The following is a 27,181-nucleotide window of genomic DNA, read 5'->3' on the forward strand; positions in this document are numbered from 1 at the left end:
GATCCTGAGTACCAAGTCATCATTCAGATCTAAATGTAGCCAGGCTTCATAAAACAAATCTGGTAATTTGATCATTAAGTGCGAGAGAGTCATGCTTCGGCATGAATGGGCCGGCTCGACCGGAGTGACACCACGGCCTCACAGAAAACCGGCGTGAAACAACGCTTGCGTTGGGTTTTGTTGTGTGAGTGAGGTTACCGGAGGCCCATTTGCTGCCCTTCCCAATCTTCTCAACGATTTGATTCCCCAACAATCCTTAAATTCCTTAAAACCCCCAGAAGGTCGGCAACGCACATGTGCTGCTTCTGGTGTTTTGAGTGTCCATGGGCGGCGGCGATTGCTTACCATCAGATCTTATCCTGCCGGATTGCTGTGTTATCGACATCGGATCATGAAAGCGACATAAAAGATAATACTGAGTGCACCTTTTTGTGCATCTATAATAATGCGCAGTTGACTTAATTAAGACCCAAGTAAGGATAAGTTGCTAGTAGAATAAAATGAAAGAAGTAAAGTAGAAAGAAAATCATTTATTTATACAAACACAACACTGACCACCCATTAGACAATTAGTAACAGCAGATAGTGCTAGTTTAGTATTTACAAGACACTGTTTTATGCTGGTAATCTGCTTGGTATTTATGTAGAAATAGGGAGCAAGGTAGGTAGTGACATAAGCAAGCGAGATAAATAAAATTGACACCAGACAGCGCTTATTTAGAGTAAGAGGTATTTTCGTCCAAAAATTGAACGTCCAATGATGTGACTCTAGCTAATTCCCTATTGGACGAAGAACGAGAGAAACACAGAAGCGCTAAGTGAACACAAAATACAAGATGACTGTATAGTATAAAAGAAGTGATAATCAGAGTCTGATACTAGAGACTTCTATGTCCAGTGCAGCAGTGAATGGAACGGTCTAATTAATTACCAAAGAACTGCATAATCAATGATATGAGGCACTTTTCTTAACCAACATGCTCGAATAACCAGATAGATGATTGTGACAAAAGCTAAGGTTTTTAGTTTCTATCTACTCCCAAGGGAAGAAAAGGAGAATTCTCTCATAAAGACTTAAGTTAATGTGTAAGAACAAGGTTTCACTCTATAGTTTCAACGCCAGTGTGAAAAACTGGTGACGTGATATAGGTACATAGGGTCTCTAGACTAAAGCAAGTATTGTAAGGAGAAGTATGAGACTGCTGGCAGCAACCCCAGTGGCACTGCCAGGAACCTCGGTGGTGGCTTCCGTTGTAGGTTCAGTTGTAGGAGCTGGAGGCTCCGTCACTGGCGCGACGCCAGTAGTGAACTCATACATATGGTCCATTACTGCCCTCCTTACTCTCACCAGCTCTGCACTGTCAAGGGGTGATGGCCTGGAACATTGATTAGAGAATGTTAGAAATTATCGCCAATTTTAGGGTGATACAAGCACAACAACGGGTCTTTTAGTGCAATTTTCACTTAGCAAAATCTGTAAATGAGACAGTGTGCATCGATGAGCTCATGAAGCCGTGGGTTTAGGTTGTTATTGAAATATCTAAGATAGTCACCACAAAAAAAATGGAGCTACATTTCGTGGGTTGCAAGTTGCTCCGTGTACAATACTGACATTCGGTAGAATCTCGATTACTTGGGATAAATACTTTGACTCCATCTTTATAATATTAGCAAGCCCGGCCGGAATTCTGTTTCGCTACCAATGTCTTTCCCTGATTTCCTTCTTATTTCTAGAATTTTTTCCTAAATATTCTTTGCTATAAACCTCAAGAGCCCAAGACCTTTTCAACGAATGCAAAACCGTGGAAATCAGTTCGTGCGTTCTGGAGTCATAGCGTCAGGAAGCATAACCCGACTTATTTTTCTATTAAAGACTTACACAATGACTCTGCAATGAGAGATGTCTGGTATCACGTAGACCGGAGAGTTGTGGTGGGCATGGGTCTCGTTGGGGCCCATTGGAGACCAGGGGTCGTGGCCCCCAGCCACCGACACCACGCGGTCTGGCATGTGAGACCAGCCGCCGAAGAATATGTTTGTGCGGTCGATTCCTGCCCGAAGTCTTTCTTCATCGAAACTGTTAACAAAAAAATACAATAAAGACTTACGTTTTCAACATCATTCATAAAGAATTCTGTTACCTTATCTATTGCAGGTTGATTAGGCTGATGAAGTTGCTGGTAGTAGCTAGTATTAGGTATATGTAAGCAGTAGGGTTAGTAGCAGAAGTTTTAGCTATTATGTAATACTAGCGAGCGACTTCAAACGCACAAATAGATGATTCTCATTTTTGCTGTTCCTATCGGAATTGAGGGTAATTCTCTCTGTCACCCCCCAAAAAACATACATGCGAAGTTTCAGTTTTCTAGATCAGGTAGTTTTGGCTGTGCGTTGTCTGTCAGTCAGTCAGTGACGGAATAGCTTTACTAGTCTTTTACGTGCTTCCTACGTTCTTTGTGGAATCGACAGTAAAACAAATAGCTATATTAAAATTTAAGTTAATACGTCCGTGGTAACAACGTCCTCCTTTGTTTAACCTACAAACGAATGCGTCATATAATATAACCACAATTAATATTATAACTTCAATATAACTAGTGGTCTGATTTAACTGCGTATTTTGTGGTGCATAATTATGAAGTTTAAAATCTAACTTCTGGGTCTTGGGTAAGTACTAAGATTAGAGAGAGTACGTGGGTGGAAGGAATAATTTAATTGACCACATCATTACTACAAGGGAACTAGAAAATGGCAACTCTAGTGGTTTTTCTACCTGGAGCTGCGGACTGCCTAGCGGGTTACCAGGGCTCCGGCTCGAAAAGCAGGAGTAGGAACGGAGTGGTTTTTAGTCAGTCTAGACAAGAGTATGACACTCTATCTCACCTCGCTCAAGGCGGGAGAAATCGTTGGATAATATTATAATATTCCCCTATCAAAAAAGCTGTTCCATTATTAGTTATTAAGTTTGGACTTTATAAGAGACTGTGACTTCTAAATTTGTTTCAATATGCTCCACTGCGTGGCCGACAGGAAACTAGCGTGGAATGCGCTTGCGTTGTGAGCAGTTGTGTGAGTTGTAACTCCTCTGGTGTTGCGGGTGACCATGTTGTTTGCTTACTATTATCAGATTATTCATAAGCATATATTAATAATAACACCCTCTTTCATAAAAACGTATCAATGGTTTGAAGTTTAGTTCAAGGTACCAACGACGCTAGATTTTTATCTTTTCTTCAATACTTACTCGCTGGAGAAGACATCCTTGCAGAGCTGGTGATAAAACTCCAATGGTAAAGTGGACAAGAACGGGTGATTGGAACCCTTGGTAGTCTGGTACCAGCCGTACTCCACACACGTCTGGTGGATCCAGAGGCGCACTAGAACAATGATACACAATAAATATAGAAACAATGTTAAAAAAAATTGAAAATGCACGATTAGTTTCAAGCTACATCGGGTTTTATAATCGTAAGTTAATTATTTCTTGAGAAAGCAGAACTTTATCCAACAATTATAGCATGGCTAAGGGCCCAGTTGCATTCATAAGATTCTTCTGGGAAAAAGACATAGTTTATGACGACAAGTAGTTGTACTTTTAAAGTTCAATTTTAACTTTTAACTGTGACTGGCACGGTTGAAATCTCTGATGAATTCAAAGTTAAAACTTCTGTTAACTTGAGTGACATTAAATACTAAGTTTTGCTAACTAACGTTCAAAAGATTGGAAAGGAGCAGTTTAGTTGGGATTGAAATAAAAAATAATTACTATTACAACTGAATTTTTTGACATCTGTTCCCAGTCCCATTGACTGCTTAAATTATATTTTTTACGACATATTGAATAAATGCCTAGATGGATCACCTGATCAGGTCAGGGATCAGGGCCGTCCATGGACATTCGCAACATCAAAAGACTCATAAGTAGGTACATTGCCGGCCTTTTAAAAAGGATAGGCACGCTGTTTTATACCAGTTAAGTAGCTTTCACTATTTACTCACATATTATTAAAGGAAAGCTCTACTAGTTTCGAGTCACAGAGTGACTCTTCATCATGAGCAGTGTGCGCAGACGCAGTACACTACGTATGCGCACACTGCTCATGATGAAGAGTCATAATTAATTTAGTTTGTGTCACGATAGTTAGGTATTATAAAAATATAGCTAAGCACCGTACTCAGAGTCATTTAAAGGCTACTTAACTCAGTCCTTAGCTATAATTTTCGGAACAAAATCATTACTAAGGAATGGTTTAAGTAATCATTAAATGTCTCAGAGAGTGGCAGTAAGTGTTTCTTTTAAAATAAAAATAAAATGATACTTCAATAACCAGGAATGCTCTTACTCCCGAGAGTTTACAGTAAAGTACGGAAGAACTGAGAAATATCTCCCCAGCTCCGGCGGCCATGAATAGGATATTGTTGTAAGACGGTGGCGCCATCTGCATTGTAGATGCGATGCTAATTGTCGCGCACACAGATTATACGCCCGCCTCCGTACACACACTGTCACACAGGTCGGAATACATAGTCGGAATATTTGTTGACAGTTTGTCAATATTTGACTGTGTTGCAACTGTTACTACGGGGTTCAGGGTTAGGTTGCTTTTCCACCAGAGATAAGCTATGCTACGTTGCTGTGGTTGCGTTTGGTTTCCACGTATTCCATGTTTATTGGCACACATAGCACAGGTGGAAACGGACTAACCTAAGCTATGTTTTTTTTTTGTATAATTATACGGGCTATGGATGGCTTCCCTACTCTCGGTATATCGCATACTCGAGCTACACACCTTCCTCGTACATAGTTTAGTATCACTGGAAACGGTCACATAGTTTCACAGCTTTCGTATCATAGCTGCGTGGCACATCTTTGGTGGAAAAGCACCCATACTTTCGGGTCGGACAATGTGTTACCAAGGAGTTTTGGTTTTATAAAGTTGGATACTGGACTCGGCACCTATGACCATAGGTTTACTTTCTATGAGATGGGATTTAAACCATGACATAATATGAAATGTGGGTGTTCGATTGTTTAAGAGCACTTCTGCTCTTCGTGCATAAATAGCTATGCTGATTTTGATTATTTTTTTATCTGTAAAATATGACGTGTTTTTTATGGTATAAGCCGGTAAATGAGCAGACAGAGCAGACCTGATGGTAAGCAATCGCCGCCGCACATGGACACTTGAACCACCAGAGGCGTTACAAGTGCGTTGCCGGCTTTTTGGGGGTTAGGAATTTAAAGGTTTTTGGGGAATTGGGGATTAAGAAGTGAGGTAATTGGACCTCCGGTAACATCACTCACATAACTATAGTATACAAGTGTAGGTATCTACTTCACAAATAACTTCAAATACATAACAATCACGTAACGATTTAAGGAAAATAATGTCAAAATTAACTTGTCATGAACCTAAACAAACATCGTTCGATAATGTATCCGTCCGTGTGTCGTCCGGCAGTCGTGGGATGTCGTGTCGTTGTCGTGTCGTCGCCGTTTGATTTGCAGATGTCTGCGCCGCGTCGCTGCCTGCGTTTGCATTATTTAGCGACTCATAACTACTCTCGTTGAGGTATTACTACAGCAGACATGTTCACAGACATGTTTAATGTAGAATGTAGGTATACATAGTGTACCTGTATCAGTATGTAGTCGGTACAATGGCATGTATCATGGTAAGATTTGTTAGAGCATTCTGTATTAACATTAATTCCATTTTAGGAAACAGAGAGTAAAGTTCCCTAAGAAAAGGAGGATCCTCCGACCAGGCGAGGTGATCAGCCTGGCGGGCTTTCTGCCCAACTGTTGTTCGTTGGGATTTTCTATCCGTGTTATTTCGCATGTAAACCTCATATGTGCGATGCAGGATATTTATGACGTCATCCGTTGATTTGCTCGTCGATAGTCTATGTACGACTTCTGTCATCTGTCACTTGTCAGGTGTCGCCACAGTACTTACTCGTTGAATCTGGTGTTCCTAAGTTGGTGTTCCGGTACCGCGCTATCATCTCCGTGTACCGAGACTCCACACAATTGTCTCCTGTCACCAGCGCTGCCAGCCGCCTCACAGCATCAGCTGCAAATAAGGTGAGATTGTAAGAAAGCTATTGCCTATTACATTATTTACATACAATTTTCTGAAGCTTCCAGTCACTTCCTTTAATCATGCAAATAGGATGCGATGTAGTCATAAACTGGTGGCTAAATAGAACATACTTAGGACACTTGACTAACAAATATTTTCTTTTAAAACGTACAAAAGAATGAGCAGCTTGGCAAGGATGGAGACCAGACTAATCTTCTTATTTTTTTATTTTATTTACAACAAGAAGTGAAAAATAAATTCTCCCGTATGAAGCGAGGGGAGAAGGACTGTCAGACTCTTACTGACTAAAAACCACCCCGTTCCTACACTTGTTATTCGAGCCTCGGTAAACCGCTAGGTAGTCCGTAGCTCAGGGTTAAATAAAAGCAACAGTTTGCAGTACGACCACACGTATAATGAAAACTGTAGCGTTTAAAAAATAATTAAATGTGTTTAAAGGTACTTACGTTCAGGGCTGGAAAGGAGTTCGTTGCAGGCGTCAGGGATTCGATCACCGGTGGCGTACTGCACCAAGAGAGCGAAATAATTGCTACCACTGAGAAATTTTCGAAAAACTGAAAAAAGCCCTGTAATACTTTGCCCGACCCGGGAATCGAACCGGAGACCCTTTGCTAATGCAGTCGCACACGCAACCACTCGGTCAACGAGGCAGTCAAATAAATAGTGGATCTGTGGGTAGTAATCTGTAATCCCAAGGCACTTGCCAAAAATTAAGAAACAGTTCGTAGGAATATTGATTATAGGCTCTCAATGATTTGTACTACGTTGAATCTGGTGTTCCTAAGTTGGTGTTCCGGTACCGCGCTACATCTCCGTGTAGACTCCACACAATTGTCTCCTGTCACCAGTGCTGCCAGCCGCCTCCACGGCATTTGCTTTAAGGCTATTGCCTACTACAATCCTATATGGAATTTATGTTCGTTAGCTAAAACTCGAAAACAGCTAGACCTATATGGCTAATTTTGTTCTTGACTTATTTGTCCAGTAAAGGTTTAAAAGGTGAGAAAAAAAATTATTGGGGCGGTACGAAGTTTGCCGAGTCAGGTTTAGTATTTACATACATACAATTTTCTTAGGCTTGCACTCACTTCCTATGATCATGCAAATAAGATGCGATGTAGTCATAAACTGGTGGCTAAATAGAACATATTTAGGAACTTGACCAGCAAATATTATCTATAAAAACATACAAAAGGATGCAGATTCGCAGAGGACAGAGACGAGACTAAACTTCTTCTTTTTTTGGTTTTCAAGAGATGCAAACAAAAACAAGTAAAAAACTAATTCTCCCGTATAGAGCGATGGGATAGGGAGTGTCAGACTCTTACTGACTAAAAACCACCCCGTTCCTACTCTTGCTATTCGGCTTAGCTTAGGGTTAAATAAAAGCAACCGCTTGCAGTACTCACACGTATAACAAAAACTGTAGCGTTTAAATTAATAAATAATTATTAAATGTGTATAAAGGTACTTACGTTCAGGGCTGGAAAGCAGTTCGTTGCAGGCGTCCGGGATTTGATCTCCGGTGGCGTACTGCACCAAGAGAGCGAAATAATTGATGATGCTGCTACTGAAGAATGTGGCGACATCTAGCGGAGAGGCTGCGTTAATGGGCGCACACGTCCTGGTTGGGAGAAATGGAGAAATAACTTATTTAAGACACGTGTCAAAATTCATCGCAACAGTCAAGTAAACGAATATTGAGTAGCTCTCAAGGATTTATCTATACTAATATTATAAAGCTATTTGTTTGTTTGTTTATTTGAACGCGCTAATCTCCGGAACTACTGGTCCGAATTGAATAATTCTTTTTGTGTTGGATAGTGCATTTATCGAGGAAGGCTATAAGCTATAAAACATCACACTATGACCAATAAGCCGAGCGGAGCGGGTGAAACCGCGCGGAAGTAGCTAGTTCTACATAAAAATAAGTCAGGTTTTCCTTCCTAACACTTTAACTCCAGAACGCACAAGCCGGTCCACGGTTTTGCTTTCGGTCTCAGGATCCGTGAGGTTTATAGCAAAAAAAAAAAAACAGGAAAAATTCAAGAAAAAAAGCAGTAAAACAGGGAAAATCATTGGTGGCGAAACGGAGTTCGTTAGGTTTGCTAGTTTTTTTATATTTTTTTGTAATTTTAATGCCTAAGATGCCTATACAATTGAAAATGTACTAACTTGAATAACTCGGAGACCTGTGCCGCTCCGGCGGGCGTGGCCAGCAGATCCATGACTCCCTGCACCCCTGCAGCAATAGCATTCACGCACTGCTGGCCTCCCTGCTCGGCTAGAGCTGTCGCCACCGCCTCCAGGTACTTCTAAAAGAAATAATAGTTATTAGAGTTTTATAGATTAGCTTGAAAAAAAAAGCAGCATCTTTCATATTTTAGATGACCAAACAGCAATCCCTACCAAGCGTGGGTATTATGGCAGATTTACCTCTTAGATAATAAAGAGGGAGACTATTATTCAAAGGTGGATATTTCCTGGCCGATTATGACCATAATCATGTCAACTTCTTTTCCATACATTGAGTTTCCTACTCTCTCAGTAGACAAGCGTTTTAGTGGCATTTGGCTAATAGCACTAACTGACTACAATTTTTCATCACATCTTTAAAATCTGTATTTCGCTGGGCTAATCGTATTTATCCATGCATAACTCTAATCAATGAAAGGTCAAATAAAAACCTAATAAAGTTTCCCAATCAATGTATCAACCCAAAGGTCCCATACCTAGAGACCTCTATCGAGGAAGACAAAAACCCCCGTGAGCATTTAACGAATAAACAAACTCATTGCTTAAAGAATAAGGACTGTTTTGGAATAAACAGTGAGATTTTTGTGTCGGTAAAGTGTAGCTAGTCTGTTGTCTCCCCTGGGGGTAGAGGGGATGAAGTAAATTAGTCGCTAATCGGTTGGACGAGTACACTCGATTAGGGAAACTCGTCCCGAAGGTGTTTTGGGGTCCCCCGCTAATGTAACAAACGTAGTTTTATTTTTTACAGGTACAAACACATTTTCTGGTACCGTTCTAAAAGATTAATGAAGTTACGATTTCTGGTGTATTTTTTATTAAGAATTTATTGTGATCCAATTTTGTAGTTTTGCCAGTACATCAAGATTTAAGTTTTATTTTGAAAACGGCTACCGTTAGCAATTTTTTATGGTTCCGTTGCCAAATGGCAAAAAACGGAACCGTTATAGGGTGTCCGACCGTATTATTATAATATTACGTATGATCAAAGGATCATACTTAATGTGTATGTGAATCCGAAATGGGTGTAATATGTTTCCATTATTCTAATATTTATGGATCACATTGAGTTCGATTATTTATTACTGTCACCTTACCTGGGAATTCCTCCTGAGCCTGCAAGAGGTCCGCTGTCGGAGAAGGCAGCGCTCACCAGGTGAGGATAGGCCATCCTCATCCAAGTAGCCATGGTGCCGGCGTACGAGCAGCCCACCAGGGCCACGCTCGCGTTCCTGTACATCATGGGACATATTTGATAACATAAGCATAACTAAATATTTATAGCCTATTCAAAGAATTGGCAAGTTGAAGTAGTTATAAATGATCAAATAATGTATCAGAGATATTGTAAAAATCATGCTCATGCTTGTTCTTCTCCATTCGAAGATACACTTTGACGAACGAGCACCATTCTTCATTGACAGACAGACTGACGGACAATTAAATTTGACGTTTTTCAAAAGTGCTTAAATTAGGATTAACTGAAATAAATGCTTTGACTTTGACTTTATGACCGGCACAATGATAGACGAATCCACATTCCACATGTTACTTATAATACTTTTATTATATAGGTATATATTATAAAGAAATACATATAAAGGTGTGTTATTTTATACCTAAATATACTGAATTAGCATTTCGAAACCGCAATGACATACATTAGGTATTGTTTTGACTATATTTTAGTAGTACATAGTAATCTAGGTTTACCTATTGAATACAACAATAATAAATTATATTATATTGAACACGATGTACCTGTGTTATATTCTTGTAACGGTATACCTACCTAGGTCATATTTATAACAGACAGGAAAATTCAAATACCTGGATTAATTTTATTCTCTTATTAGTGTTAGGTATTATAATATTTGTGTACAATGAAATACATAATTATATAAAAATAAAATAATAAAAATAAAATACATTTATTTCAAGCAACTTTAGCTCATAACTTAAGTACCTACACCACAATTACAAATAAAATCACATAAATAAAAACATAATTACAATAAACAATAAGATAATAATAAAGGTGTGCTATTATAAATAGTATTATTATAAATTAAATAAATAATACATATGTATACAGCGTGTAACAAAATACCCATATACATCAAGAAGCACTGAAGAATACAGGTTGAATAGAATCTCTACACAAAGTTTCAGCTCAAAATAAGTTTAAAAAAATGGTACCAAATACTTGGTGTCGCATGGTTCTTGATTTTAAATCATACAAACGTATCACAACACTACAGGGGTCACTCGCTAATATTACGAAACATTTCTTCTGTAAATCTGATCGCCTAGTACCTGTATCTTGGTAATTATGATGTTCGGTTTCTGGAATTCTATGCATTGGAAAAATTCATAACTTGGTACCATGAAAACATGAGTTTAAAAACCCTTCCCGTATCGTTTGTTATGTTGTCTAGAAACCGTGCACTTGATATGCATTTTTGTTACACCGTGTATATAATAATATGTACAATATGTATATACTGAGCGCTGTTGCTGTGTACACTGTACGTGATCAGTGTCATGGATACTACATTTTTATATAGTGTAGGGCGGCAAACAAGCATATCACCTGATGGTAAGGACGTTGTCACAAAATCCCATGGACACCCGCAACACTAGAGGAGTTACAAATGCGTTTTGTGTACCTTTTGGCGGTTAGAGATTTGAGAATAATGAGATTTGGGAAGAACGGGAATCTCTAAATGCGTGTTAATTGAAAAATGTGATTGGGAGTCATAAATACATAACGAATTACGATTGTTAAACTAACAATCTTACGATTGTTGAAATAATTAATAAGTATCCTCTTATATATTCATTCAATAATTTTGGAAATTAACTTGCTTCTCATTATTTTAAATTCGCCTGACAAAATAAACATAGCAAACCTACATTACGTGTCATGCTATTAAGTTTCATTTTACAAAAAAAAATACCATTAATTTTCCATTATCACAAGTTTACCTAAATAAACATTACAATAATAGTCATCAAGGTATTTAATATTAGTATTAATTCAAGTAAATACCACAATACACCAAAAATAGACTATTTTAGTTTAAAGTTAGGTATTGTTTAGTTAAATTCTAGATCAATTTGCGTCATTCAAACGTCATTCCATTGCAACAAATCAATAAGTTTGCGTGCAATATTCCGTTAATTGATAAATTCTAAAACAGAAGTAATTCATGGAATTAAGAAGTTATTATCATTTGTTTTATACAAACTGGACTTTGAGTTTTCATTCATCAGAGTGCCAATAGGTATCTACCTACGTTTTGTGGTATTTCTGCTAACTGTTCCTAATCTTGTTTATTAATTTACGTTACTAAAGTAAATAGGTAGTTAACAATAAGATGATTTTCCAAGAATTCCTAAAAGACTGCGAATCCGTCTTAGCATTAAATATTTTATAACGTTTTGGTTTAGCTTATTTCTTGGATTTGGTTATTTTCTAAAATAGGGATGATTAGATGATAAGACCAATGAACATAAATCACACTAATATTATAAATGTGAACGTTTATTTGGATGTTTCTCTGTCAATCACGCTGAAACTATTGAAGAGATTTTGATGAAATTTGGTATACAGACAAGCCATGAGCTGACTTGGACGATAGGATACTTTTTATCCAAACGGAACGTCAGCAAAGCCGTTGACAGAAACTAGTTAGACATAATTTAGGCAGAAGAAAAAGAAGATTTATGTTCTAGTCCTTACCTGTAATGTCCATCTTCGAACGCGTCACTCTTGACATGCTGTATGAACTGCGCCAGGTCGCCCAGCGCCTGGTCGATGTTCAGGAACGAGAGGTTCTCCAGGCTCGAGTCCCTGCAAGTCAGAAAATTAGTCAGAAATATGAGTAAGGTTGTGTTGTCCACATTAGAACATAGCATATATAACCTCACGCCTGTCTCCCATGGGGGTAGGCAGAGACAATAGGACGCCAATAGAACATAGCACTTGACGGTTTTAGTTGCCCGAAGAAGTAGGTATAAGTAACAGTATTTATAATTACAACTCTCATGAGTTCAACATGAATACAAGTCCCCAGTGTGGCTTGAAACCAGTCGAGTTACCTCGATAAACAGTTACATGATTAAACCGTTTACCATTTATTAATGTGCATTTAAAATATATTCTTAATATTATAGATAGATGAATTTCAATCTTGGATTTCTAGTTTTGACCCATATAACAATTAAAACTTAAATTAGGTCAGTTGTAGATAATGAAAGTCTAAGTTCCAGAACTTGGTAAAATTTTTTGATATATCTATAAAGCTCCTTATTTTCGTATCCAATATAGTCAGTGTATCACTCAATGAGGCAGGTGTTGGATTATAACTAAACAGCCACAATGTCCAGCTTCCTGCAGCTGCCTCACAAATTGCGAGATTGGTGCGATGACACATTCGTTCCAAGAGGCCCTTTGATTTCAGAACAAAGAAACAATTGAAGATTTTTATTATGAACCTTGATCTTTTCTTTATTAGATTTGATTATCGTACTGGCTTATCAATCCTTCATCTAACTGTAAAAAAAATATTGTCCCACTATAAAATTTGTGGGAGGATCCGGAGCGGTACGGATTTGTCTGCGGACAAGGTAAAAGGTTACCGGGGCTCCGGCTCAAAGCAGGAGAAGGAACGGGACGGTTTTTAGTCAGTAAGAGTCTGACACTCCCTCTCGCCTCACCCAAGACAGGAAAATCATTGGATTATTTTGCCCCCTCAAAAAAACAAAAGAATGTTGTGGGAGCATCTGAGAATGTAACAGTTGCGCGATATTCGCCGCGCCGTGGATATGAGCCCCTGGCGTGCCTAGAAGTCAAGTTCCTCTCCAAACAGTTTCTTTAATCAAAGAACATGATAATTAATTTAGAATATCTCATGACGTGGAGAAATAGCTTCTTACTACCTAACCTCTGTTGACCAAAGGTCGCTTCTCGTACGGAGATGTTCTAAGCTATGTTGCTGTGGATGCGTTTGACTTCCACCAATCATATTCATTGGTGCCTATAGCTTAGCCTGGTGGAAACGAGATTAACTAAGCTGTTTTATTTTTATATGGAAAGATGCGTACTATGCCCATGCATAGCAAGGAAGCCATCTTCCCAACTATCGATACATCGCACACTCTAGCTGCGCATCTCTCTCGCACAGCTACATAGCTTAGTATCCGTGGAAACGGTCACATAGTTTCACAGTTCAGCTATTACATCTTCGTACCATAGCTATATAGCACATCTCTGGTGGAAAAGCACCGTTAATCACCACGCTTGCTTAAGGCGGGTTGGCTATAATTTACTATATATTCAAGTACTTATTTAAAGTTTTCTACATGCAACATTTTGGCCGAATATTCAGCGTAACTTTGGCAATTTTGTAAAATGTAAAATTCGACGTTAGCGTGAGCTGTGTTGCCAATTTTGGCCGCAACGGCTATAAAATAGACTGTGGTCGAGTGAATAGCCGTTGTATTCACAATTATTTAGTATTTTCAGCAATTTTCAGCGTAATTACTCGTGTAATGTAGTGTATTTGGTCTGTGATTAATTTTTACTCAGAACTCGCTTTGAATAATGTTAGTAAAGTTGGAATTAGTTTACTTTGGCGGTTTATACGCAAGTTTTTGTGGAACTATTTTCAAAGTGTTCAGGGACAAATGTGATTAAATTCAAATTGTTAGTTGGGACTTTAGTCACGTTACTCTGTTACTGATTTAGGTCGTTACTGGTTGTGCCTAGGAACTTGTAGGCTAGTGTTAGTCTAAAGGTCTCAGGATTTTTGAGTCGGGTACAAAATGCTTATTTACTGTTCATTTTTAAGATATCATTTCGAAGAAGATAAGGAAGTGGCATCTTTTGTTGTTTTTTTTTCTACGCAACCTACTATATTTCTATACTTGATATTTAAAGCTGAAGAGTTTCTTTGTTTGTTTGAGCGCGTTAATCTCCAGAACGACTGGTCTGATTAGAATAATATTTTTATGTTGGATAGTCCATTTATCGGGAAAGGTTGTGTGCTATAAAATATTACGCTTGGATCAATAGGAGCCAAGCAGAGCGGGTGAATCTGCGCCGGAGTCGCTAGGTTCGGTATAAAAATAAATACCACACATACCTGCATAAGCATTTCTTTAAAGTTAAACCTTAACTCCTGGTTCCTTTTATACTCTAATAACTCAGTAGTAATATTACTTTTTGAAAACGTTAGGAACATTGAAAAAATTATAAATTTCCTTTGATTGACAGCGAAAAACCAAAAATTATAAAAAAAAATTATTCCATATATCTGGGAACATTTGGATTTTGCATAATATTATAGGAATTGTGGAAAAAATGGAAATTGGGATCCAATTTGCTTGAAACGGAGTTACGATATGAGTTTCCAACATACACGAATATGTATGAGAGTGAGGCTTGTTACTGGGACTTTGACATCTTTTTTTTATTCAATTTAGGACTTTAGTATATTTTGTTCCTCAATCTCAATACCTCGACTATATTCAGTCATAGTTGCTCGATAGACTATAGTCCAGTCAAATAAGGTAAAATTAGGTAAGAATCTCGGAATGCGAGATACCCAGCTGTAATTTTGTATATACTTGTATATTGACCCCCTAAAACTTGTCTCAAAACCTGCCATCCCATCGTTCTGAGAGTGAGGGATCAGAGAGTACACCTGGGTTTGCGGAAACACTTTTGCACTATAACATCTCCTGCGTAGTGGGCTAGTCTAGTCAGACAGACTGGCCACAATGATCGAAATTGATCGGGAGATTTATTCATTCAGACTCGGACGAACAGAAAACGATAGTTTCCACTTTCCTCGGTGAATTTAATGCAGGAGACAGAATGACTTAATCCTTAAGGCACAAAGAGACTGCACAACTGGGAGAAACCCAGTCGCCAAGCATCACGGAAACTTGAGCAGTCCTGAATATTAAAATTACCTTACATTATAATTTATGACTGCCTCGTTGGTCGAGTGGTCGCAAGTGCGACTGCCGAACAAGGGGTCTCGGGTTCGATTCCCGGGTCGGGCAAAGTATTACTGGGCTTTTTTCGGATTTTCGAAAAATTTCTCAGTGGTAGCACGGAGTCTGGAATTGTGTCCAGGATATGGCAATAGGCTCACCCAGTATTGCATGGGACTTAACACAAAATGGTGAAAAGTGGGTGTACATTGTAAAGCGGCATTACGTGCCGTAATGTGCACCCCTTCGGGGATAAAAGGCGTGAAGTTGTGTGTGTACGCTTACATTATAATCTACAAGTTAAATAATAATCTTCGAAATGCTATCCAATGACGTCACAGCCAGCTCATGCGTGACCCCAGGGCAGTGGGGCAATGGCCAATTGACCCCAGGACATTAGTCAAGCCCCCCACACCGCAGGATTTACTATAATGTGCTCAATTGAATTCATTGCGCGTGTGAACTGGATTTGGGGGAGGTAGGTCTTAAGGATTTTTGGTCATTTAAGGTATGTTGGTACTTAGTTAGGTGGGAAATATAGTGTGTGGGTAGAAGATACTATGTATTATCAATATAATAATATACGACTATATATAGGGCGCGATGGCAATCGGCTGCCGCGCACGAGTGTAACGGGTTCGATTCCCGTACGCTCTTTGTATGATCCACAAATTGTTGTTTCGGGTCTGGGTGTCGTGTGTATGTGAACTTGTATGTTTATAAACGATTCGTCAAAAGAGATGATACGTAATGTAGGATGATTTTTCCCAAAATCACCAAAAGTATGACAGTATTGACACATATTTCAATACAGTCATACTCTCTGTATTAAACCTCCGACCTCCGGCCCTCAGAGAGCCTCCCGACATTTTCTTTTCACGCAAAACTGACTTTAATTCGCTGAAAATATTGCACTAGTGGCTCCCTCTTCATGCATACTAAAGACTTTAATACAAACATAACCTTACAGTCTTTATGAACCTTAGTGTTAAGGCTTTAGGGGTGGTTTTTGTGTGTCGTGAGTGGTAGATATGTTTGTAAAAAAGTAAAAAGGTAATTAGTAAGGATAGGTATCGGGAAGTTTTGAACATATTTTCTTGTAATTAAGCTTTGTAATCATTACGTTTTGGTGATTAACATTTTAATTAAATGTTACTTACAAGTAAGTTCTTTTGATGAACATCTACTGGCACGGGACGGAATTATTGTCACTAAGTTTTTGTTTAAAAAGAAAAGGTATTTTTTGGTGTTTTATTTTTTGAAAATCTGTGTAAAGCTTTAGGAGAACAGATTTTTTTTGATTTACGAGATAATTAGATAATTTGTTTGAAAGTTTTGTAGTTATAAGGAGTTTAAAGTACTTATGCCAAAAATATATTTGAAATTTTTGATTTCAATGGAAACCTGGATATTGTGTTAAAATAACCTTACGGAATATATTAGGATTTATGTTTATGTGTTTTTTTATTGATTTCATTGATCAACGTTTTGGAACGACAAATAGCTTCACTATAGGACTGACGGACAGACAGACATTTTTAATATTATGATAATTGCTTTGACGTTCAAATGTACCTTCCCGGTCTATTTCAAATGAATAATTTTGACTTTGACATGATTAGCGACGCAATAATCGCAAAGACCGGGGTTTTTATTGTGATTAAGCATTAAAAATAAAGGACACAATCAATGGCGTCTTAAAAAGTCGATAGTCACCCATCCAAGAACCGGCCGCAGTAAGCAGTAAGCATAACCTGAATGACTGAACAATTTAGTCTTGAATCACGTTTGGGATTGTTTTGCAAAGTAACCACGACCTTATTGTAGGGGGGAAACCCTCGTTTAGTTTTACATTTGACCTAGAAAATGGTGCTAGGAACATAAGACCTGACTGTGAAAGGGTTGCAAGATGTAGGTCTTAGATTAGGTCAAGATTAGAGGGGGAAATGGGGTTAAACTGACGATGTTTAAACTGATTTTTTTGTGAGTTTCTCCCAAAAAGTTTGCTTTAATTATAATGAGAGCAAATCTTATCTAGTTAATGAATGACTGCCTCATAGGTCGAGTGGTTGCAAGTACTACTGCCGGGCAAGGGGTCTCGGGTTCAATTCGTAGTACTTTTTCCGGTTTTCCGAAAATTTCTCAGTAGTAGCATGGAGTCTGAGAATGTGCCCAATATAATATGGCAATAGTAAGGGGTGAGCACCCCCTATTACATGGGACTTACCTTAATTACATCATAAATTATTAATTACTTCCCACATAAATTCTGAAAAGTGGGTTTACTTTGTACAGTGGCACAAACTGCCGTAACAATCTGCCTATCCCTTCGGGGGGATACAAGTTGTAACGATATTTATTTATATATTTTATAACCAAAGAATTTAAAATCAAATACATCTCTATCTTCCTTTTTTCAGAAACAACAGGTTTCTTAATACAACATGACTACACCTTTAGCGTAGTGGCTGGGCAGTCTACTACTGTGCAAACGTGCTAAGGATTCGAAATATATAATAATTCTTTAAGTGATCTATAGATAACTACTCCAAGTCTATCGGTGATGTGTAAGTGACTTTGTATGTTTATAACCGCACCCACAACACGACACACGAAAAATTTTACTACAGAAACACAAATTAGAAAAATAGAAAACCAAACCTACATAGGACTGGTCAAAGGTCCCCACATACCCACCACGCTAGCTACGTAGGTACGCAACGCTCACAATGGCCAGTGATATATGAACGACAGCGCGCGTGCCTGGCAGCCTCGCAGCCTGGCAGTCTGGCTCGCTGCCAACCCACTGCATTACGTATGGCGCCATAAATCCATGGTTCTGACACCATATATTGAAGGTTAGTTTACCTCTATCAAACTGTTATTACTGACTTATGTATTAATATATACTACTAGCTATGTGTTAAATTATAAACGATAAGTATTTTTGCAAATAGGTTACAAGATAACATTTTTACTTCTTAAATAATTAGATAAGGCATTTCCTATCGGACTATTCTGAGAAGAAATGCCGAAACAAACTCTTTAGTTCATAGTCTCTTTCCAGACAAATTAAATACAGAATAATGTGAAAGAAAGGAACGTGGTTTATACTATGATTTTCTGTTATGTCATGGAAGCGTTTCCAAACTCAAATTCTGTATGATAATCTAAACATGTTGCATAGCAGCTGAACCGACCGCCCTATCTTTTACGCTAACTATGGAGTAAACTCTAAATTTAATGTAATAACCACTTTTCATCTGTTTATGTCATGAGTCCCGTTAGAATATATTTTATCAACAATCGAATAGTTTGTCTCTTGTTCTCTCTCTTTGAATCGAGTTCCTGAATTAGTTATGACACTGTTTGAACCACATAAAAGTGCCAATCTATCACTTCATTTGCAAACTGAACACAGTAAATTAGTTCTATATCAAACTACAGTTATGTTAAACGAATGGCAGACAAACTAACAAGTAAATCCTTGTATATCTGTATAGCTATGCCAGACGACAAAGCTCACAACGCAGATTACATCGCCGATACTGCTGACTGGAGCTCTGCTTACACCGAACTGTAGAAAAACTAAGGACTTGTTCAGTGAGTGTTAGTGTAAACTGAGATCTCATTGGATAACTAGCCGATGGTTCACTGAGCAACTGGCTAAAAAAAGTAGGTACTTGTAGAGAATGTTGCCGCGTTAAGAAGTATCTATATATTAATACGTGATGCAAAAACTTTGGACCACATTTTACGAAAATTGCGCGGACGTAGGAGCATAAAATTTGGTATACTTATAGTTTATGTGTAGGAGAAGTGCATAGCGCTAATATTTTTCAAAAATAATGCTTATAAAGTACATTAAATCAATAAATAAAACATTACACACACATGCATAGTATCTGATCGTATTTGACAAAACGTCAAAATCGATAGACATTGCGATGATATTCTCACGTCTCATATGAAAAGAGTTTTATAAAAGAGTTTGAATTAAATAAAAATTATCCTTCAACGTACGTTAAGTGGTATTGTAAATTAACTCATATATGGTCGAATTTCGGCCACTAGGCGACCACTAGTTTAATTTAATAATGGAATTTACCAAAATCCTTTCTTAGAGAATGCCTACGTTATAATCGTTATAATTGCTTTATACAGGCAAAGTCTCAGCCCAATCGGTTTAAAATTTACAAACTTTTATCCCTTATTTTACCCCTTTGGGAGTAGGATTAATCAAAATCCTTTCTTAGCGGATTCCTACGTCATAACATCTACCTGCATGCGAAATTTCAGCCGGATCCGTTTAGTGGTTTGGGTTATGCGTTGATAGATCACAATCAGTCTGTCAGTCAGTCACCTTTAAGTTATATTTATTTAGCTTTTAAAAACAACCCCAAAATATCTACAATAAGGTCTAGAAATTAATGATTTGACGCTAAAATAATTTGTAGCTGTATTTAATGCAACACGGAATAGGAACATTCAGTTTTGCTGATCATCTTATCAGTCATGGCTCAATATAAAATATGACACTCAGTAACACATTGTCCGACCCGGGAAGTGAACAATCACAGGAACAAATGTTTAGGTACGGCGCTATTTTTAAAATTTATAGGTCAGTATTTGGCCTCTATCTTGCATTGTGGTAAGTGTTAATGCAGCTAATGATGGACCTATACTATTCATACAGGATTTGAGGACTTCCATGTTGTAGCCTTCTGGAGACAGACTCGTGGGGGTTATAATAATGTTTTTTTTTGGTATAACCCGGTAAACGAGCATATCGATCACCGATGGTAAGTAATCCCAATTAATCAATAACGCCCGAAACACCAGAGGCGTTACAAGTGCGTTGCCGTCCTTTTGGAGGTTAGAAATTTAAGGGTAATTGGAAAATCCGGGATTAGGAGGATTGGGAAGGGGAGTAATTGGGCCTCCGGTAAACTTACTCACACAACGAAATACAACGCCGTGTTTCACGTCGGTTTTCTGTGAGGCCGTGGTATTACTCCGGTCGAGTCGGGCCATTCATGAATGCATGCTGAAGCATGACTCTCCCACGCTTAAGTGCGTATTATCTCTGCCTATCCTTTTGAGAAATGACAAGCGTGATACTATTTAGAATCAATATTACTTTGACCTTGAAAGATTTTTGTAACATAAACGTGAATTAAAACGCTACTGTTACCTTTATACCAATCTTATGAATAGGGAAGGGCAAATATTTACGGTAAGTAGAGATAGCTGGCGAATTTGATGGCTCCCATATCTTTATGTTCATGTTATGATCAATATAAATAAATATAAAAGAAAATGGCGCCCGAAGCACCCCCTTCATGGAACTGGGAATAGTGCTATAATAGCTCGGGTTTAATATTATGTATGATATTTTTTTGGAGGAGTACGCATCAACAATCTATAAGTGTTGACTGCTGACCAAAGGCCTCTTCTCGCACGGAGAAGGTTTGAGCATTAAACACCACGCTTGCTCAATGCGGGTTGGCGATTTCAAATTTATAAGCCCAGGTTTCCTCACGATGTTTTCCTTCACCATTTGTCAATGATGTCTAAATAATCTTAGAAAGTACATGCCTATAACTCTGGAAAAACCACTTTAGTATTTGCTATTGCTATTACTACAAAAATAAGTTTGTGGGTCACACAAAGAGTTGCTCCGTGCGGGAATTGAGCCCGCTATACGTTGCACGGCAGCCGTAGCGTTTGTATCTAGCATATCCGTTATTTTAATTCGTATTGATTTATTTTTATGGAACACGCCGTAATCGAGCAGACGTATCACCTGATGGTAAGCTATCGCTGCCGCCCATGGACACTTGGACCACCAGAGGCATTACAAGTGCAATTGCCGGTCTTTTGGGGTTTAGATCTCAATTTATGGGCTGGAGGGAAATTTGGGGATTAGTAAGATTGGGGGGATCGGAAAGATTGGGAAGGAATTGGGCCTCCAGTAACCTCACTCACACAACGAAACACAACGCAGGCGGTGTTTCACGTCGGTTTTCGGTGAGGCCGTGGTATCACTCCGGTCGAGCCGGCCCATTTGTGCCGAAGCATGGCTCTACCACACTTAAAATTATAACTATTGGTTACCCAAATTGTAGTAAATAAATATATATACATATGTAAATAGAGTTATAAGTAAATTACTCGGCTAAACGGCAGGTTATCAGGGATTACTTCTCGTAGATAAGATTAGCGAAACATATCGAGTCTCTATTATCATATTATCTATGTAATCTGTTCCACTTGTAATATCTACACTATGTACAGTAATATCTACAGGTTGGCGAGGGTCCCAATAAACATGTCTATTGGGAAATCTCAATGTTTGGCTGTTGGTAAATATGGGATTTGTTGTTTATAGATAAACTAGATTTTTAATGTTAGTTTCTGTGGGTAATCTAAGTTTTTTTACGAGAATGGTAAATTGAAGAGTACAATATCTGTTTAGTTGAGTAGTGTCTGCACTGGTTAGGTGACCGGCTACTGTGCAAAGAATCGCGGGTTCGATTCCCGCACCGGTTACAAAGTGATAATGGTATTTTCTGAGTAAAACGTCCATTACTTACTGCCACACGCACAGACATTTAATGATTACTAAAATTATTCCTAGAAAACAACTGCTAAGGACTGGGTTAAGTAATCATTAAATGACTTACAGTACGGCAGTTAGCTAGTGTTCTTATAAATATATTATTGGTCATATCGTGATGTTTTATAGCCTATAGCCTTCCTCGATAAATGCACTATCCAACACAAAAATAATTATTCAATTCAGACCAGTAGTTCCTGAGATTAGCGCGTTCAAACAAACAAACAAACTCTTCTAGTATAGATTTATTTTTGTCAAATTGTCTTATTACGCTACGGTGTGAGTGTCGCTTTAGTTGGCAGCTGTTTGGCTGTACGCAGTTACGTTCCGGGCTGTTGGCGAGAGTAGTCAGTTCGATCCGGGGACAGACATTTATGTATTTTGTTAATACCTACATATAAACCAAAATACTATGTAACTTTATGTTATATGAGTCATAACCAAGCCAAACGTTTAGGCAACGGTTACATTTTTTTAATGCATTGACCGGTAAAAAACGGTTCACTTCATGGTAAGCAACCGTCGCCGCCCATGGACACCCATAACACCAGAGTATTTACAAATGTGTTTAGGGGTTGAAGCAGTATGGGCCTCCGGATGCCTCACTTACACGATGAAACACAAGGTAAGTTGTCTGTGAGGCCTCAGCAGTACTGAAGCATGGCGCTCCACATGAAAGCTTTGCTGTTCTCTGATACAGGGTTTCCTAAACGCGACCCTTAATTTTAGTAGGCGTTTTCTATAGAAACACGCATTAACCAAAACTTCTGCACTTTCTTTTTCATATTGGTAATTCTCTGATGGTAGAACCTTAGTATGGCTATTTGATTTAGGTAGGTCGTAGTCTAGCCAACTTTGGGACCCCTTTTCTTTGAGGGGGGATAATCATCCAATAACTTCTCCTGCCTTGGGCGAGACGAGAGGGAGTGTAAGACTCTTACTGACTAATAACTACCCCGTTCCATCTCCTGCTTTGAGCCGGAGCCCCGGTAAACCTGCTAGATAGTCTGCAAGTCCGGGACCTTGGGACTCCTGCTTTACTACATTAGTGCTATAGATATACTTACGGGAGAGGATGAGTTTGTCCATAGTACCGGTGCTCCGTGTAGAAGAGGCCGGCTCCCATCTCCTGTGCCATGTCGTACGCCAGCCCCGTCTGCACCAACCCTGGACTGATCGGCCACTCGCCGCCCACGAAGATCACAATGTTGGGGTTCTCAACATTCGCGAATTCATTGTTGTAGTAGTATTTCTGGGAAAGACAATAAATCGGAGAATTAATGACGGGAACTTATTAAAAATAAGCCTCGAAAAAAACTCCTCTAATTTTGATAAACCTCTTCCTAAATAAGGAACCCTTGAGATAGGTGATACCAACATATAGGTAGTGTCACTTGACATTAAAGGGGTTAGTTTAGGTAATGACTTACGTTATGTTACTCTTAGTTAAGGGTTGGTTAATGGAACAGGCTACAAGCTTCTAAAATTTATTAAACATATAATAATTAATGTATATCGATTTAATTGAAGCAATGTCACAAGACAGCTCATTGAAGGCTACTTTAGTGTCATCTGGGGGAGAAAATCATGAGCCTTCACTGACTAATTTGAATGAAAAGTTTAGTCTAAGTATAAGCTGGCAAGCGAGTAGACGGATCACCTGATGGTAAGCCATCGCCGCCCATTGACACCCGAACCGCCAGAGGTGTTACAAGTGCGTTGCCGGCCTTTTGGGAGTTAGGAATTTAATTATATTATTAAATTTGGCTGTTGGAAAATCGGGGATTGGGAAGGGGGCTCATTGGGCCTCAGGTAACCTCACTCACACAACGAATCACAACGCTTGCGTTGTTTCACGTTGGTTTTCTATGAGGCTGTGGTATCACTCCGGTCAAGCCGGCCCGCCGCCGCTGTAGCATGGCTCTCCCACACTTAAAATACCATTAAAAAAATGTAATAGTTACCATAGCAAAGGTCCTAGTATCGTATGCCATGAAGTGGTTGAGCCGGACCTGCACCCGGCCCTCTGTTGGCATCCTGCTGGACTTGGGGACGCCGTCGGGGATGGGGGGCTCTCTGTGGAGCTGGAGCTGAGCCAGACATGGCGATACCAGGAGGAGGAGCAACCCTGGAATGTTAGGAGGTTCTTTGTTTATCTACTGTTTTTCTTAACAGTTTTGTATACACACATACAAGTACATACATAACCGCCTGTCTCCCACGGGGGTAGGCAGAGACAATGGAATGCCAATTGCTACGATTCATACATGCCTCTTTCGCTTCATCAGTCTTTTCATGCATGCTCGTCGGTTAAAGATACTTTATTTTTTTTATCTACTCACATAATTTGGTTTTATATAGGTAATACAGTTTGATATAATTTTGTTATTCTAGCACCATAGATTCTAGCACTAGGTAAATATAGTAGCGGTACCTAGTAAGTAAAGGAAAATTGAATCTATCACAACTGGAGATTGAGGGATCATTATAAGAACCGTAAAACCAGTTTCAATCGTAATTAATCCACACTCCGTAATACTAAATAGGCTTACGCTTATCGACATACTTATACAAATTAATTAATCAAATAAAATATGTTTGTCATATCTTATCGTCATTTATTCTGCACCAAAATGCAATTTAAACGAGGATTTTGCACTACAATCAACCAAATAGCAATTGCAATGTGCAACGTCAAACGTCACGCCTTTTATCCCCGAAGGGGTAGGCAGAGTTGCACATTACGGCACGTAATGCCACTGTATAATGTACACCCACTTTTCACCATTTGTTTTACAAGTCCCATATAATAGGGGGTGAGCCTATTGCCAATAGGCACAATTCCAGAATCCGTGCTACTACTGAGAAATAGCTACCTGACCCAGGTATCGAACCCGAGATTTGATTGCCTGGCAGTCACACTTGCGCCCACTTGATCAACGAAGCAGTTATTGCTTTATTATCTATACATATAATAAAATCGTAGAAAAGTGCTGTCTGTACATTGAAAATAAAAATAAAAAAAATAGCAGGGGTTATTGTTATGTCGATGTCGAACCCAAAAATGTAATTAACTTTTTTTTTGTTTGTTTGTCTGTTTGTCTGTTTGTCTGTGTGTCTATGCGCGCTAATCTCAGAAACGGCTGATCCGAGTTGGATGCGGTTTTCACGAATATATTGTGGTATGCTTTAATTTACATTTAGTGTTTGTTTCATGTCAATCGGTTCATAAATAAAAAAGTTATGTCAAATTAAAGAATCACGTCGAACACTATTCTATGCTTATACCATTAATCTCCGCCACTATTTGACGGATTTGGTTGAAATTTGGTACAGATATAGTTTAGAACCTTAGAAAGGACATAGGATAGTTTTATTTCAAAAATCAAAAAATAAAAATAGAAATAGATCGCGCTATGGTTTCGTTACATTCATTTGGTTGGGTATCGGCCGAGCGCTTCGGTACTATCGTAGAAAAAGTGTATTATCAGTCGTATAATTATTGGTCTGTAGTGGTCCTGCTGTTTCGTATTTTCTAAATAAATTGGTTTCGTTGTATTTGTCTAATTTATTAATTAATTAGATAGATTAGATTTAAGTCGTTTCTTTTAAATTATTTAGTTTAAGCTTGGTTATTATAGCATAGAGGATAGGTTGTAATATAATTTCTTTTTTAAATGTTATAAATTCGTAATTCGTAGCTTTCTTTAGTTTTAAGTTAGTTTTCATCTTAAGTTCGGAAAGATTATAATATTTCTTTAGTTTAAGTTCGTTTTTAAACAATTTTTTCAATGCCCTAAGTGAGTATACATCTATTAAATTCAAACACAGAGCTCATTATGTTGATTTTTGAAGAGTTCCCTGGAATATCTTCTACGTCTCATTTTTGAAGAGATTCCGCGAGATTGGGAACTATGTGGTTAAAACCAAAAATTTGCCGGAAGTCACTATTCCACGCGAACGAAGTCGTGGGCAAAAGCTAGTACCATAATAATATTATTATATAAATATATCTTGTTAACACACACACACACACTTATTCAAATTCACACATTTGCAAACAAAAATTGCGAAAACCTAAATAAAATCCGAACAGTTAACAAAATGATCACAAAATAAGTAGAATTTAGAAGAATAACTTACACATTGTCCTAAGAACTATACAATTATGACTAAATAATAAATTAAACCAATGTGGCTACTAGCTCGCACCGCCACGCTTTGACATTGTTCCAATTAATTCGTATATCTTCCAATCGATAAAGATTACAATATATAGATATGCAATCTTTTCTGATTTCACAAGGAAATTGGTGTATGTTTATAAAATTAATTTTACATCAACAACAATCATCATCAGCTTATAAGTGGCCACTGCTGAGCAAGTCCTCTTCTTGTACGGAGAAGGTTTGAGCATTAATCACCACGCTTGCTCAATGTGGGATGGCGATTTCAGGCTTATAATTAGAAAATAAGCCCAGGTTACCTTACGAGGTTTTCCTTCACCATTTGTCAGTGGTACCTAAAATAAATAATCTTTATTTGGCCTACTTGACTGGAGTGATACCACGGCCTCACAGAAAACCGACGTGAAACAATGCTTGCGTTGTGTGAGTGAGATTACCAGAGTTCCAATCCTCCCAATCTTCACAATCCCCTATTCCCCTACAATCTTACCTTAAAATTCCGAACCCCGGAAGGCCGGCAACGCACTTGAAACGCCTCCGGTGTTTCGAGTGTCCATGGGCGGCGGCGATTGCTTACCATCAGGTGATCCGTCGGCTCGTTTACCGGCTTATATCTAGGTACTATAAAAAAACCAGCTAAGAGTTATAAAAGGTTATCAGTAAGAAGATTTTCGGAAAAAAGCGATTGAACAAAAAGTAGAGTAAAACAAAACTATAGCAATATTATCAACATGTAGAAGTACTCGTGTATCGGAAACTCGTACGATAGGAGCGTGGGCCGCCATATTTTAGTTTCGTTATTACACACGACCTCAACTATTTGTATTGTAATAAGAAAATGTCAAAAGTTATGTTATTACGGTATCTATCTATATGTGAATCTATTTACATTTATACCTATACACTTGGGAGCCAACAAACGGGGCCACTGGCGTCTTTCTCATTTTAAAGAATCCTAAATTAATTTTTATGTTATCGGGTTACTCACGTAACTGTTTGACGAGGAAGTC

General features: G+C 38.4%; 1 protein-coding gene across 1 annotated transcript; it reads right to left on the bottom strand.

The window, feature by feature from the left end:
* Positions 1–515: 515 nt before the first annotated feature.
* LOC118276963 (putative serine protease K12H4.7) lies at positions 516–26,268 on the bottom strand. The gene is given in 12 exon segments (XM_050700012.1): positions 516–1,376; positions 1,880–2,077; positions 3,245–3,377; positions 5,961–6,077; positions 7,583–7,731; positions 8,283–8,421; positions 9,458–9,462; positions 9,464–9,592; positions 12,106–12,216; positions 23,052–23,236; positions 23,949–24,112; positions 26,128–26,268. Coding segments are annotated over 12 exon segments (1,548 nt in total). The 5' UTR covers positions 26,132–26,268; the 3' UTR covers positions 516–1,162.
* Positions 26,269–27,181: the final 913 nt, after the last annotated feature.

This window comes from Spodoptera frugiperda, chromosome 17 (assembly GCF_023101765.2).
Source record: "Spodoptera frugiperda isolate SF20-4 chromosome 17, AGI-APGP_CSIRO_Sfru_2.0, whole genome shotgun sequence".
Lineage (NCBI taxonomy): Eukaryota > Metazoa > Arthropoda > Insecta > Lepidoptera > Noctuidae > Spodoptera > Spodoptera frugiperda.